This window comes from Colletotrichum fioriniae, assembly GCF_027942845.1.
Source record: "Colletotrichum fioriniae strain IMI 355084 chromosome Unknown scaffold_8, whole genome shotgun sequence".
NCBI classification, from domain to species: Eukaryota; Fungi; Ascomycota; class Sordariomycetes; order Glomerellales; family Glomerellaceae; genus Colletotrichum; species Colletotrichum fioriniae.
The window spans coordinates 1,473,158-1,488,945 of record NW_027076844.1 but is presented as its reverse complement, the minus strand read 5'-3'; the positions used below and the strand labels follow the sequence as shown (position 1 = coordinate 1,488,945).

The 15,788-nt window shown below is 47.8% G+C and overlaps 3 protein-coding genes across 3 annotated transcripts; 2 read left to right on the top strand and 1 right to left on the bottom strand.

Annotated features, from left to right (window-relative positions):
- Positions 1–1,881: 1,881 nt before the first annotated feature.
- Positions 1,882–2,507, bottom strand: N0V96_007191 (uncharacterized protein; the record flags this gene model as incomplete). Its single annotated transcript, XM_053198160.1, has 2 exons — positions 1,882–2,031; positions 2,091–2,507. 2 exons carry the CDS (start codon positions 2,505–2,507, stop codon positions 1,882–1,884), a joined length of 567 nt encoding a protein of 188 aa, XP_053044358.1.
- A 2,555-nt stretch (positions 2,508–5,062) lies between these two features.
- On the top strand, positions 5,063–5,869 carry N0V96_007190 (uncharacterized protein; the record flags this gene model as incomplete). The annotated part of the gene is made up of 2 exons (XM_053198159.1): positions 5,063–5,165; positions 5,241–5,869. The coding sequence occupies 2 exons, from the start codon at positions 5,063–5,065 to the stop codon at positions 5,867–5,869; spliced, it is 732 nt and encodes a 243-aa protein (XP_053044357.1).
- Positions 5,870–10,421: 4,552 nt separating this feature from the next.
- AQY1_1 (Aquaporin-1) lies at positions 10,422–11,137 on the top strand (the record flags this gene model as incomplete). The annotated part of the gene is made up of 2 exons (XM_053198157.2): positions 10,422–10,730; positions 10,790–11,137. The coding sequence occupies 2 exons, from the start codon at positions 10,422–10,424 to the stop codon at positions 11,135–11,137; spliced, it is 657 nt and encodes a 218-aa protein (XP_053044355.2).
- Between the last annotated feature and the right edge of the window lie 4,651 nt (positions 11,138–15,788).

The following is a 15,788-nucleotide window of genomic DNA, read 5'->3' as shown; positions in this document are numbered from 1 at the left end:
TACCCAGCTCCAAACTCGTGCATTCTTGAGGTGGCAGGTCAGTGATTTTCACTGAAGCAGCCTCGAGAATCGAAACAACTGATGAGATGTAAGTTCAGCTACCCAATTTCTTCCCATTGGCGCAGGTGAATAGTTTCTCGAACAAATGCAATCTACCAGTGCACCACAAACTTCTCGCCTTCTGTCTAGAATGAGAGTGACCCTAGTAATGAGGCGCTGGGCCAAGATGACGGGAAAGGCATGTGCTTATGGTTGGAAGCCGGCTCAGAGACTTGGCAACGAACAATGCAATCAATTGTCTTGGCGAAGCGGGGAGTTGCTGATTGATGCGATAACATCCATGGCCGGGCGTGCTCTGCCGTGCTGCTTAATTGCTTGAGTCTTGACTGCCATGTTCCCTGTAAGGTTTCTCTTCGGAGATGGCGATCGGCCCCACGACAGGCTAGGTAATCAAATAGCGTCACGCGTGAGTGGGATGCCGGCCCGGCAACCTTCGTTGGTCAAAACTCTGTAAATGGCGACATGAGTATTCATAGTTGAGGCTCGAAATAACAATCATGCTTAGTTCTATATTCTCTCCTTCAAGACCTGATGTGACGAAATCAGAAAGGAAAGAGTCCTGATTCATATCCATCGATGTAGGGAAGTTAATTAAGTAGGGGATCTCACTGTACTCAGGATTCTGAATCACCAAAGTATCAGCAGTCTCATTTATTGGAAAGCTACATTACTCAATCTGCTCTCAGCTGACTTGGAGCCTTACGCAACGCCACTCGTCCCGTACTTCCGTGACCTAAAGAGAACGATTGCGCAGGTTCAAGTCAAAATAAGCTTTATGAAGGCTATAAACGATTCTGCGATGACTTGCATTTGCTAGTGCCCAAGATCTCGGGTCGTGTTGGCTTAGGATTCGAGAACCTTGATGGTCGCGCCCTGAGGACTATCAAACCGGGTCCATTATGCCGTTCCTGTCCTCCTGAGGTACTGTCCGAGGTCGCAGTGGAGTGCAAGCCGATTCTCGATCACTCAGTCCTCGGGTAGATAAGTCTAGCGACCTTGACGGTGACCCATCCTTTGAGGCGCATATGGAATGTAACCCTCGTGCCTCTATGCCCGCTACATACGCAGGGGATCCTCGGGAGTGGGGAGACACTGTCAGGATTATTGATTCAAAAAGAAAGAAGACAGGCTCTGGACAAGTATGGTCACTGCTGGCAGTTGCAATTGGAGCCTGGAAGTCGGTAGTTCACAATTCTAGGACTTAGGGTATCGGTAGGTAAGGTATGATACTAAGGAGATGCGCATATCCCACATGCCTCTATAAATATCCACGACACTAGGAAATCTACGCCTGATGTATACAGTCGAATCGGCGAGCTCGTTCCCCTTCAACATCGCCTATGTGCAATCTAGCCCGTGTGCCTCGCATCATTCCTCGCTACCATGTGCCACCCTTCTTCAACGATGCCGCTGCTTGCAGATGCTGCTACACTAGAAAGAGTATTGGCACTCCCCTGAGCTCCCACTTTACTCTCCAGAATCTTCTTTATCTCCGCATGTGCCACACCGGCACTTTGGAGCGTGGAAGGTGGAACCTTCCGATCAGCACCATGAGCTATCAACATTCGAACAATGTCGACCTTCTTCTTGATAAAAGCAGCTTGGTTCCCCGGAGTTCCTCCGTTTCTGACGTTAGGCTTTGCTTGGATTGCAGCCATGAGTGGCGTACACTTGATCGGACCACAGATCTCGGTATCTGCCTTGAAGGATTGGAGAAGAACCGATACAACATCCCTGTTTCCCTTTTCGCATGCATGATAAAGCGCCGTCTTACCATATAAATCTCGAGAGTTGAAATCTATCGACGAAAGAGATGTATCACTAGCTCTGCTTTGAACAGGTGATATGTCCAGGCGTGCCGTTGAAGCACGCCGAAGTCTGCTGGCTTCCGCGGCGATGCTGGGTCTCCGAGAAGACGTCGCGGTAAAGATTTCCTCGGCCACTTCTTCTGTCTGGCATTTGTGAAGAATGCTACGTCCGTGCTTGTCTTTGAAATCAGCACATGCACCATTTTCCAGTAAAATACGCACAGCCGTTACGTGGCCAGCTGTCACCGCCGCCATCAGGGGTGTTTCTCCGTTGCTGTCGGTGACTTCGAGGTTCTGGTAGTATTGAATAACTTGCTCGAGAACCCCGACTTCCATATCGTCGTCTGCGACGGCGGCGAATAAAAGTGGTCGCTGTTGTGAATCACAGACATCAAATTTGGGTAAGTTCATGTCATCCAACGCCGCTTCGTGGAAACCTTTCTTGTGAGCCCAAGACAAGGCTGTGTCAAACTCGTTGTGAGGCGTGTCTTCGACGGGTCCAATTTCCTCTTCGACCCAGTCCTTGGTAGCCAGAAATTCGGCGTGACTACCACGGAGGCCTTGCACATGGCGCAGAAGTTCGTACGTCTCTATAATTCTCTCCCTGTCCCTAGGATCTTCCCGTAGTCGAAGCTCCATGGCAGTCTGAAGATGCCGGCAAGCCCCGAGTAGGTATTGGCCATCAAAGAGAAGCTTCCCGAGTTTATGATGTAGTCTGGATGATCGGGCTAGATCGATTGGTTGTTGCATGTCGCATTGATGATTCAAGGCCTCCAGAATCTCTCTTGCCTTTGCGGTTCCTACTTCAGTCTCACACATAATATTGAGATCTGCGAGTTGCTCGTCCATATCCTGCTGTTCTGGTTCACTGAAGTCCTTTCTCCCTGCCTCTGCCAGCAGCTTTCGTATGCTCACCGCATCTTGGAGATGTTGAGTGGCATTTTCGAATAATTCGCCAACCCGCAGTAGCGCTACAATTTCGACGGTTCTCTTGTATTTGTAGAGTTGTAGTTGAGGATTGAAAGGGGGATCCTCCTCATGAGGCTCTGAGCGCTCACTAGAGATGGATCCTCTAGGGATGCTGCTATGGACTCGGGGTCTGGATATCCTCAAGTTCTGGTTTCCTTCGAGGAGAACCTCTTCCGCTAAAGTGACAGCTGACCTACTCCATTGTTGAATCGTCCTTGCGAATATAGGATTATTGACTTCTTGGCCCCCGATGGCTACATGACTAGGGCCAGGTAGCGAAGGAATGCACTGAGATACTTCGACTTCGACACGGAGTCTGCGCGCAACATATTGCACCCTCCCTATTATCTCGGTATGCGGTTGCTTCGCTTCTAATGTTTGTGCACTACATGGAAAGAGATGTTAGTCATAGCCCTTAATCAGTAGTGGCATTCTTCCTCACAGTGACAGGGTAGAAAGACTGAGGTTCAACACGGAAGTGTAGTGACTTATTTCTTCCGACGCTTGCTGAACATCATCTCGACTAAATGCCAAGTCCCATGCCATCCGTAGGTTGCGAGAAAAGCCTGATGGTTTGCTTTCAATCTTGTTCAGTCGATCGGCGAGAGTTTCGAGTGAGGTCCGACAGTTTTCTATGATGTTTCTGATGCATGTGAAATGCTCGTCTTCCGATTTCAAGAGGTGGGCTTTCATCCGCTCTTTGCACGCATTTCCAAGCAGCGTCAGACAGCTGGAAAGGGCCTCGATTCTTGTTTGAAGTCGCGAAACGTTGCTTTGCGAATCTTTGATCGATTTGATGATCTCATGTATCTTCAAGGCAGCCTTGCAGGTTGGGTGGATAAGTCCGATCACTGCTGCTGCTGCCTCCATGGTGAATGAATGTTGATACGATGGGTTCTCTTTCGTGGCACTATCGACTCTAGTAGGGCTCGCACTCAGAGCTGGAAAGTATGGAGGTTCCGAGGGAGAGGGTGATTATGTTCATCCCACTCATGTATGCATCAAATGCTATCACGTCACAGTCCTCGCTTATTGGCCACTTCGAAGCCATCACACGACAGCGTACCTAACAGACGGGGCGCGCCAACTTTACAAGCCACGTTCTGCCAGGCTCCAAGTTTTGTCACTTCTATTTAAACATCAAATTACAGAAACTGCAACCCTAGTATGCCTGAACTTCGGGCCAACTGTTCGACCATTTCCGTCCGAACCGGTTCACTGTGGCAAACTACCTCGCCCAACCTTCCCCACGCTATCCACATTGGAGGACCCAGGCACCCGTACCCAAGATCAGGGCGGGCACATGGTCCATTCGGATCGATAGGGTTACTTCAGGCTGTCATGGAGGTGGCGCAAGCCTGGGCATGTGCTCGTACGCGTCACTAGTGGTTCCACGGTCTAGGTTCTCGATGGATGATAAGGCTTTGGCTCTCCCTCCATGCCATGGTTTGTTTCTACATGTCTTTGCACTTTTCACACCGATGTGCCTACGTTTTAGCTAAGAATTACAAATTGCTCTCGCCGCTTACCGCACAAGACGTACTCACAGGCTGACTGACATCTGGATGGCCCAATGGCACGAGTGATCCAACGCAATGGTGCGCAAAACTAAACCCCTGGTTTCGGGGCAACTTGTGGGGGGCGGGATCTCCCCGCGTTTGCCTCCTTACTCACCATATCTTACATCACTGGGGTGGATTTCCCACACCTCGGACTCACGTACATCAGGTCCAGATATTTCGCAAAGTGCGAATTCCTTCTGAGTATCATTGCCCTGCAAGCCAAATGCACATTTTTACGAGCTGCACCCCTCGTCTCTGACAGACCTTCGTGTCGTGTTATCTATCTGATTGAACGATGAATTGTGACTGCTGGTCAAGGGTAGCTGAAAATGGCTTGGCATGAGAGTAAGCCATTTTGCCTACCCAGAATGCCTCATGGTTGCCTTTTCTTGGCTTCTGCATTTGCATGCCGGCTGCCATCCCGTGTGACTCCTCGACAGCCTCACTGTCTCCCTAGATGTCATGACAAATCAAGTATGCCTCAGCCTTCTCTATGAACTCGCGCAAATAAGGCTAAAAGCAGAATAAAAACCGATGGTAACTCACCTTGAACAAGCTACCTGATACCATTAGACGAGTGCCCTGTTTCCTTAGGAATTGAGTTCGTTAGTACAAGCTTAACCACCGCTTCTATCTCCATCTGGGCATGCTTACCTCGTCAAAATGACCGAACCAATGGCAAGTTCCACATCCATCGCCGACAAGTTTCGGGCGCAAGTTTCTCGCAGACATATCAATACGGAAGCTATCATTGAAGCCCCATTAGGTAAGCGCACCAGCTTTGTGGCTCTTGAGACATATGGCGCTGAATGTGAGATCTCACTATCTAACATTTCCACAGTTCATCTTGACGATGATGAGCTTGAGGAGGATGTGCGACGATTCGCCGAGAAATTGCCCGGTGTTCCTTTCCAACATATTCTGAGAGCAGCTCAAGTGTCAAAGGAGATCCGGGCATATACGGACGAGGGCCTGCAAGATTCTCTACCCATCACGTTGGAACCAGAAGAACGAGCAGCACTTAAGGCAGAGAGAGAAAAGGCATTCTCTCAGAGTGGCATGACCGTCATTGTAGTCACTGTAGCTCTTGCAGCTCTACTACAAGGCCATGTTCAAGCTTCGATCAATGCCGCCAGTATCTACGCCAGAATTCTTCAGGTCAGAGTCTCCGGCACAGCAGATAGGAATAATCCAGCGTGGCAGCTTGGCGCAATGAATTCGGCACCATTCTTAGCTGCTGCCCTCGTAGGTGCACCGATGTCACTTCCGCTCAACTACTGGATGGGCAGACGAGGTGCCATCGCTGTTGCTGCCGCTCTAATCTTCGTCAGCTCTTTGGCTTCTGGATTTGTGCACACATGGCAGCAGCTTCTTGGTGTGAGGATCCTCAACGGCCTTGGTGAGTCAAAGAGTCATATTCAGTGCTTCCCGAGCAACTCCTATCGCCACAAGGCCTTGAGACCCGAATGATACAATGTATTGACAAATTTCAAGGGATGGGCATAAAAGCCGTCAGCACGCCTATCCTGGCATCTGAGACTGCGATTGATCAATGGAGGGGCTCTTCTATTCTAATGTGGCAGCTATGGTACGCTCCCTGGGTATATTAACCTTTGTGTTGGGAGAACGTGAAGTACTAATGATACTACACACTGTAGGGTTGCCTTCGGTATCATGATAGGAAACGCCATCAATCTTATCCTCGCTGGTGCAGTTGGGGCTCTAGATTTTCCACTTGAACCAAAGGACAGTACTGCCTCTCTGGATGCCAAAGGCGACTTGGCGCTTCGATTAATCCTAGCTGCTCCCATGGTCCCGGCCATTTTTACGCTCGTTGCACTGGCATATTGCATGGAGAGCCCACGATTCTATATGCAGAAGAACACACCAAACTATCGACCGATGCGCGCCTATGAGATCCTATCTAAAGTCCGGAACACAGAGGTTGGTTCCTGTTTGTCATGGCACTTCTCCACTATAATTCACTAAATCAAAATAAAATAGCTCCAAGCTCTTCGAGACATTTACCTCATCCATAAGAACGTTGAATACGAAGAGGCACAGGATCTACCAGAGACGCCTGATGAACCAAGCGTATCTATGAAGAACCAAAAACAAGGCCTAACATTTGCGAAACACATGTCGTTCGCGTTGTCAGATGCCTACCGGCAATACAGCCACCTCCTGACTACTTCACGTTTGCGGAATGCAGTCTGGAGCACGTGCATAGTGGCTCTCGCACAGCAGCTTTGCGGAAGTAAGAATCTGTGTCCGTCGGTTAGTGTACCAGTGTTGAACTAACTAATTTTATTCACAGTCAATGTTTTTGCCTTCTACTCAAGTATGGCCAGTCATCTGCCGCCTGGGGACTTTCACGGCTAATGCTTACCACGCCGATAGACAACTTCTTCATCAAAGGAGACCCGAGCCCTCGCAACGCTATGCTTTACAGCTTGGGCTTTGGTAAGTCTGGGTTCAAGCTCTCTCCGTGACCGGAAAATGCTAGTAAAACACTTATCTGACATGATAAACAGGTGCCATCAATTTCCTGTTCGGCCTTCTCGCAATCAGGTGAGCTTCTCAGTTTTTGCCATCCTTTTGAACAAGCCCCTTCTAACAAGCTATCAGATCGATTGATGTCTTCGGGAGACGCCGGTGGCTCCTCGTCACACTCCCATTAATGTGCATGCTTCTGGCTGCAGCGGCCATGTCATTCCTTATTCCCAAGGGACCGGTTCAAATTGGAATCGTTGCGTTATTCATCTTTTGTGAGACTCAAAGGTGGACATAATCGTTTAGTTGGATAACTAACGCTGTGTCAGTGTTTGCAGCTGTGTATTCACCAGGACTTGGTCAGTGACGCGCGTAGTGGATAAGGGACTTAAGCATATGCTGACTTCGTAACTACAGGGCCCATCCCCTTCACACTTGCTTCCGAAAGGTAACTATCTTATTGAATATTCAGATATAAGTCAGATCACTGAATCAATGATTATTGACACCTTACTTATGTAGCTTCCCCCTCTCTCAGCGCGAAGCTGTAAGTTATAGCTAAATTCACCTCCTCATAGCCCTGCACGAGACTCATGCGATATTTCAGGGTTGTTCTGCCGCCATTTCCGTCAATCTTTTCTTTGCGGGCATACTCACGATCGTTTTTCCAGCTGTCAATGACGCACTGAAGCTGTATGGTACTCTGGCGCTGTTCGCTGGCCTCAATCTTGTGGCATTTGCTTTGGTCTTTTTGCTCGTCGAGGAAACCAAACAGGTAAGCCTTGAAGAGCTGAGCCTCATCTATGCGGTTCCAAAGAAGAATTTCGTACGTTTCCAGCTCAGAGAGCATTTGCCATACCTGATCAAGAGATACCTGATGCGTACTTGGAACGGCGGTGACCCGCCCAACTTCTACACCAAGGTAATCGATGGTTCTTATTCTCACGAAATGGGGCCAATGAGGCGGGATGAGCCGACGGACGAATGATGCGACCGGAACAGAGAGGAGGCTTCTTTTAGCTTACTTATTGTTACATGTGTTGTCAACATCTTGGTCCAAGATGACTATCAACCTTCTCTTCCACAAGACTGTGAAGCTTTGTGTGGGTACAAGATGGCATCTGGAGTGGTGCTTAACTTACCTACGTAGATGGGATGTGCGACTCTTGCAAAGTGACAGGTTTGGGTATGTAGATAGCTGAGACATAAGGCCTCTGCGTGGAGGCGTCGATCACGACGTCAATGACAAAGGCAAATATCGCTGAATACTTTATTTGATGACTTGACCATTAGCCCACCAAGCGTACGTGACCGTATCTCTCAGAGAACTGGGCCGATCACTTCAAGCTCATGAAAGTGTGTTTGTAAGGCCCCCAGTATCGCCAGCTATAGCAAGACTACACGTATACGTCGCTTACGATACAATGGTTTATTATCTCAAATGCAGAAGAACACGTCTTTGTCGAGCCTCCACACGTCAGTGATCATAACGGCTGCAAACAGTGGCATCAGCGCCAATCGTACCCGCGGTGCGTCTTATCCGGCCGCGTCACAGTACCGGGTCGTATCTGCTACCTCGGCCTGTCAAACTTCACGATTCTCCGTTGACGCCACGCGTGCTTCGCATTAACGTCAGTGCTTTAGGTTCGGACTTCGAACTACCAGAGATGTACTTTCGCATCCCGAGTGGGAGACAAGATGCTGAAACAATTCTTCGGGGGTTTGAACAACACAGACATTTTTCAGGCTGCCTGAAAGATTCAGCTCCTTTGACCTTCCTGAACCCTCGCGGGAACCATCTGAAATCGGCAATCTGAGATCGTGCCGCGATGCTTTCGGCCTTCAAAGGCACCCTTAGCTGACATACTCTCAGATGGCGGCGTCCCGATGGCTGGCTGATCGGTCAAATGCCCAGCAGAGATTTGGGCTGTGATGTTTTGTTGAATAAAAAAGACACTTATGATAAACGTTGATAATACTGTGACAGGTCTCATGTCTGTGCGGGGGTGAGTTCGAGATCAACAAAAGCGGACAACCCGAGAGGCTGGGGCTGAAGCGAGGGTAACATCCGGAAAGCTTAAGAAATGGGGACAAGGCGTTGTTAGCTCGATGTCGAGATAGGTGGTGTAAGTACATGGGGTGAATGAATGTGGAAGAAAGGCCAGACGGGACCTCATTTACTCCAATGACCAACCGTCGCAAATTTGAGCTTCTTGTTATTGCTTTCTAACGGTGTTTTTCTGGGGGAGGAATGCAGGGAATCGCGAACGTAACACCGTTAGATTAGGAAATTCCGACTCTCTTACGAATCACTCTTTTGGGAATCGAGGCCTTGCGTAGTCGGATTGCCACAACACCACACGCCCCGAACTGGTGTTCCTCGAAGATGGACTAGCCCCGTTGGTGGAAGACAAAATTGCCAGCTGAGAGAGTGTCTCAGACGCCATGTTCGCATTCCCATCCCAGCTGACTCCACACCTTAGCTTCCGTGATGATGTCGACGAGAACAGGGTAAGCCCCTGTGACGGCGCTAAGCCCACGAGGATGAGATTCACCCGGTGCGCACGCTTTTGAGAGCTGGATGCCTCTAGATCAGACCGCACGGGAGCGATGCGCGAGGCTGCGGACTGCCACGGAGAGGTTTCACCTTCACGAACTACACTCCTGCGCACTCCGTCCAATGACAAGGGGAAGTGACAGGTGTCAAAATGTCCACAATGTCTCAACGTTTCGTCCCGTTTGGGAGCTGTCAGGCCAGCCATGAAGGTTATCAGAAACCTTGAGACTGTATGCGGCATAATATCTGACTTTGCTTTTCAAGGGTTGAAATGCAACCATAATCCGGGTGTACACACGAAGAAAATTGTAACTAGCTAGGAGCTTGCGACCTGCAATATCAGATCGTCGTCGATTATTTCCTTGACCTCATCATGAATGAGCGTCCCGTCTACTCAAACTACGTCGAGGGTGACGTCCTCACCTCATAGTACGCAGCCTAATGCCCATCAATGACCATGACTGATGCCGCAACCGAGACAAGTTCCTCCTGGATGCTCTCTGTGGCTGGGGAAGACTAACAGCCATGTGCGGGTGTGTGTACGCTAATTGCCGTTAGGTCCATCGACCTCGTTCCGGATAGGAGTCCAGGCCTCGTAGCTTGGCATACTCACCCAGCGCCATGGGTCGCGTGGCGTCACCGGCGACGACCAGGTCTTGGAGACATAACCGCTTTAGGCTGGACTTTCCTGTCGCGACCCCCATGCGACGAATGCGGATTTGAGTGTCTGCGTAGCAAATGGGGCACGCTTCCAAGAGCGATGTATCAGTTGCACACCCTCTTGTAAGGAGGGAAGCCTCCGAGAATCGAGAACTTATAAAGGATGTCACAGAAAAGATCGACATTCATCTCTCGTTATAAGGACACGAGTGTCTTAAAGAAACAGATTCTTCACCTTGAGCTTGGAAGCTTGCAATCACAAATTTCGCTATCGAAAACCATTTCCCCTGGCTTACACATCATCTTCTCACAATGGCGAACACAAATGTCGGTCGTCAGCTTTCAGGCGATAGCTCAAATGCTGCTGGTACGTTACCCATGCTCAACATTGCCAACACTACGAGGAACAACATTGTAGCTGTGCTCGGGGAGTTTGTTGGAACGTTCCTCTTCCTCTTCTTCTCATTCGCCGGCACGCAAGTTGCCAATACGCCTCTTGGAGCCCCAGGGTCTGACCCTAACCTCCCATCCATTATCTTCATCGCGCTTTCATTCGGAGTATCCCTTACAGCGAATGTGTGGGCATTCTACCGAGTCACGGGCGGGATGTTCAACCCTGTGGTAAGCGTTGAGCTGTCCCAGCTTGCCTTGTTTGTGTTACTTACACGAGATCTTCACAGGTGACCCTCGCCCTCACCATTTGTGGTGGTCTGCCGCCACTAAGGGCTCTTCTCATCATGCCCACTCAAATCATAGCCGGACTATGTGCAGCCGGTGTTGCTTCTGCAATGTTTCCTGGTCCCCTATCCGTGACCACAGGACTTGGTGGTGGCGCAAACACGGCCCAGGGCTTCTTCATCGAGGTCATCTTGACCGCTCAGCTGGTGTTTGTCATTCTGATGCTGGCCGTTGAGAAGCACCGCTCTACATTCCTTGCCCCCGTGGGCATTGGTCTGTCATTCTTCCTCGCCGAACTTACTGGTAAGCACGACATATCCTGTCTTTGGCCTAAGCATGGTAAATGGTAGTACTAACATCGCGTCCCTCAGGCGTCTACTTCACTGGTGGTTCGCTCAACCCAGCTCGATCCTTTGGACCCGCTGCTGTCAACGGGGTATTTCCCAGCTATCACTGGATATACTGGCTTGGTCCAGTCGCTGGCTCCCTAGTTGCTTGTGGATTCTACCTTTTGTTGCGCAACCTCCGATACTATGAGTGCAACCCCGGCCAGGACGATGATGGCCACGAAACGAGAAGTGAGCGCAGTTTCAAACCTTGAGATAAGAAAGAAGACTTCCAGCAAAGAAAAATACGTGCTACAGACCTCCGCATCTGCTAGAAGTGGCTGATATCAAATCGAAAACAGGCGCGAAAGGTGTTAGGCGTTAGTCGTTCTCTAATGTTATTGAGGGGAATTTAGTTTTTAATGGAAGAAAAGGTGTTTCCACAGCATTGAAGTTTCAAAAAACCCAAGCCTCAAGTCTTGTGGTGAGAATATGGATATCTGAGCTTCTCTTAATGTTTTCAGTCCAGTGGAAATGACCGGATTCGGAATGGCAATGATGCCACAAACTCGTAGGAACTCGCTGAGTGTTTCCCCGCATACGTTTATGCTGAAGAAATGCCTTCAGTGGATTAGATTTATACTTCCCAAAGTCATGATACTCTGAACCATCGAAAAAAAGGTGTGCACTTAGGGGAACTGCGCTTCAGAACAGATAACACATCTGGGTACCGAACTTTAAGCTATTGCATACACGCTGCTGCGGTGGCTCAATTGCAAGATACATGCTGTCTTCATCGACAAAAGTCTATCAGGAGAGTGTCACCATCAACAGCTCGAGGTTCTGGTCACGAGTAGCCTACAATATCCTAGTGTATCGAGATGAGAACTCTGCTTAGAATTAACAAAAGGGAGAAGTCGAGGAACGGACCCTTCTCCAGGACCCGAAGCAGCAAGACGTGCGCCTCGGAAAGCCTACTGCAAATTAAAGCTGTCGCCTGGAAAGCGATCCTGAAGCCACATCACCAGCCACTATTCAAATGCCTCAACTATGCCCAATTTGTGGCGTAATTCGGTCCCGAACCAATCGTCCATCGATGACCATGGCAAGGCTCATTTCTGTGGCGAATATCAGCATTGAAGTGGATTAAATCAGAATCACTCGATGAAAGACGACTGGTCTTGTCGATCTCAACAGTTTTCAGAAGCTCTATGTCATGCAGCAACATGAGTGCAGCCACTCACGAACCTAGACAGGTGTCAAACCACAACTCAGGGTCCTGTTCCAGAAGGAATTGGCGGAGTCGGACGGCGATCGGGGAAATCGATGTCAGATTCCGTGGCGCAGATTGGAGGACGACCCTGCAGGATGCCGATCAGATAGGGTTGGCATACCAGGGTCAACGGGATGGTGTCTTGAAGCACAGGGGTCAGCCGAATCCTTCGCCCCGATGCTGCTGTCAACAAGGCTTACTGTCAGTGGTATCCCGAATCGAGGAAATTACTCTCGACTTTCACTGCAAAAATCCTTTCTTTGCTTGGCTTTTGGTAGCTTGCTTTACTTTTGTCGTCTCCTTCTGACAGCCCCATTGGATGGTCAACGTTCTGACTCTGATTCGGTCGGTCAAGTCCGCAGAGCTGGGGTCTTGTGGCACCTGACTTCTAAGCCATCTCACGAGCCAGATGCACTGCATTCTGAACATGCGACGGTCTTACCAAAGCATACATGGCTGCATCACTTAGATTACGCTTAACCATACCGGTATCGTGGACTGTCGAAGCGGTGCAGTGGCGAAAGATGGCCAAGCCCGATCCTCTCGTACGCTGTTAGAATGAAAGACTGAGAGAGAGGCGATAGTCGTTTACCTGCCATTGACATTCAACGTCGTTTGCACTGCTCAACCTTGAGCTAGTTGTCTAGACCACACGATCATGTGCCATTATGGGTCTCGACTGCATCACATTTGGTGGTCCATGCTTTAGGCACCGAAGCTGAGGTCTTCAACTACCAGTCGGGCGTCCTCTCATTTCTAGGAATGGATGCTTGTAGCCATTTGACCTGAAAGCTATGCTGAGGGCATCCATCACAGATTCCACGCCGCCTCTGCCGCAACCCTTCCGACACACCATTGGTTGTTTAAAGAGATGCAGCCCCTGGTCCAAAGCCGTCAGCTACTTTCAAGGGCACCTCGGTCTTCGCCAAAGAACTTCACTGCACCCAAGATGAAGACGACAGCCCTCGGGCGTATACGGAGGCTCATGACCAAGCGCTAATATTCACTTTAAGTCCAGCTTTGAGGCCACCGTTTGAGCCGCATAATAATCGTGCACTTGAAGCCAGGCTCACATCAGCCAGGCACCTATATCTCAAACTATTTAATGTCGAATCAAACAGCCCATTGATTTCCAACGTCTCTCGATCCGTACTACATAAACACCACATAACTATATATACCAGTGTTAGGGAACATCTTCGTAAGTCCCCGCAAAGCATACGCAGGAACTCAAGCTAGTACAGCCCGCTCTCAAGTATTCTAGCCAACTTCGTTAGCCTTTAGATCCATCCAAAAACCGATCTCAAGCTCAGATAAAGATTCTTGCTGGCTGCCACACTGGCTGATAGAGTTGGTTCTTTCGGGGCCAATTCACGATATGGCTTTCCCCGCGGGACTACCACTCCGAAAATTAGACCACAACTTCAACAATGGCGAAGGCAGTGTCTTATCTTTTGATCAAATGCGGAGCCTGACCATGGCAAATCCTCTCTGGCGAGAGTTCATCGATAATCGTTTAGCCCTTGAGCGTCGTTATGGGAAGCTTCTGCACTTGTACGAAGAAAAGTTTTCGTAAGTTGTGGCTCGTCAAGAAATTTGCGTTGCTCTGACGTAAACCATTGCAGAAACTATTTCGGTGGCTTCATGCCAATTCACTATGGGACCTCAACCAGCAGCACCATGGATCCTGAAACTGTAGTCAGAATAATTCTGACAGTTGCAGAACATTCAATGTCTGAATCTTCAGAGTCATCTGAGAGCCCCTTTACAGATGAGGACGATACGTTGAAGAGGATGGGTTGGGAGGATGCACATGCAAAGAAGCCTTGCTGGGCACTTTTGTCTGGCACGTACTACGCCGCAGAAACAGCCGCCTCTAATAGAACGTCAGGGGTAAGAACTGATCCAACCCTACCTGCCCTTCAATCATTAATGCAGTTGCCTAGCACAAAGCTTCATTCCAATTCCCAGGCTCTCCGAAGCCCTACGGGAGCAACCCTATCCTGCTTCACATCGATGGTGTCTCTGATGACGAACTTAGTGATCAACTATTCATTGCCAAACAAGCGGGGTGCATCGGCATTGTTATCGAGCTTGTGGAAACCCAATTCAATGGGAGAGTCTTGGAACCCAGTCTGCTTAGTCGGCTGAGCGCCATGTGTGCGGAGTACCAATTACTGTTAGCAGTGGATGAGACTCTGACTGCCGTACGCTGCGGTGCGCCCTTTTGTTTTCAGCGCGAAGAGTACTTTGATGTTACATCCCCCGACCTCGTCTTCTTTGGTAAGGCTACTGGTTCTCAGGGAATTGCCATTAGCTTTGACGGGCAATTTGTCAAAAGATTTGGGCTCTCACGGAGTCTACGCGGCCAGGCTGTTCGTAAGTGGCAGAACAACTTTCAGAAGCCACTGCCGACTGCAGACCTCATCCAGGCCATGGCCACAATCGATATCGCAGTACAAGGCAACTTTGCGATGCTGAGTAGAATCATTGGACAGGCCATTCGCGACTTTGTCCTTGAACAGGCGGCAGAACGAGGACATGATGTTAAGAGTCCAGCCCTCGTAAGTTTACGTAGGGGTAATTTTAGTATATAGAATCTAAACTAAGGAATAAAGACTTTTAGAGCGGGGATTTTATAAAAAAAAAGTATTTAAATAAGACTTTTATAAAAATAATATAATAAGCTATAATAATATCCGGGTTAAAACTCAGATTTACTAATTAAGTTTAGTTTATAATATATACCCTTTATTTTATTTTTTAAAATAAATCTATTATTAATCCGTTTTTTTAATTATAAATATTTTAAATAATTAACTATTTTATTTTAATTTACTAACTTAGCCTCTTATTACTTTTTTTTATTAATTTTTATTAACCCCCCTTTTATTAAAAACTTCTTTTTTAACCCTTTATATAACAATTTATAAATACTTTATTTTATTTATTTTTTTTACTTTTTTTACTACTTAATTTTTTATTAATTTATTATAAAAGTTTAATTTTTAATTAGCTTATTATTTTTATTATTATTTTTTATATATATAACTTTTTTTTTATACCCGATGCGTTTATATATATTTAAAAACCCTTTTTTAATTTAAAAAATAATTAAATAAATATTTTATATACCGCTATTATTATATTTTTTTTATATTATTATTTTATTATTTTTTTAGCTTTTTTTTTATTATTAATATTTTAGTAATTCGTCCTTATAAATATACCTATTACTATTACTACTCTTATTATTATTATTATTATTATACCCCCTATTACTATTACTAAGCTTACTGAGCCCCCTATACTATTTAATAATAAAGAGGGTAAGGATAATAAAGAGTTAGAATTTAATTTTAACTTTAATTTATCTAAGCCCCCTTCTAAAAAACGAGTTAA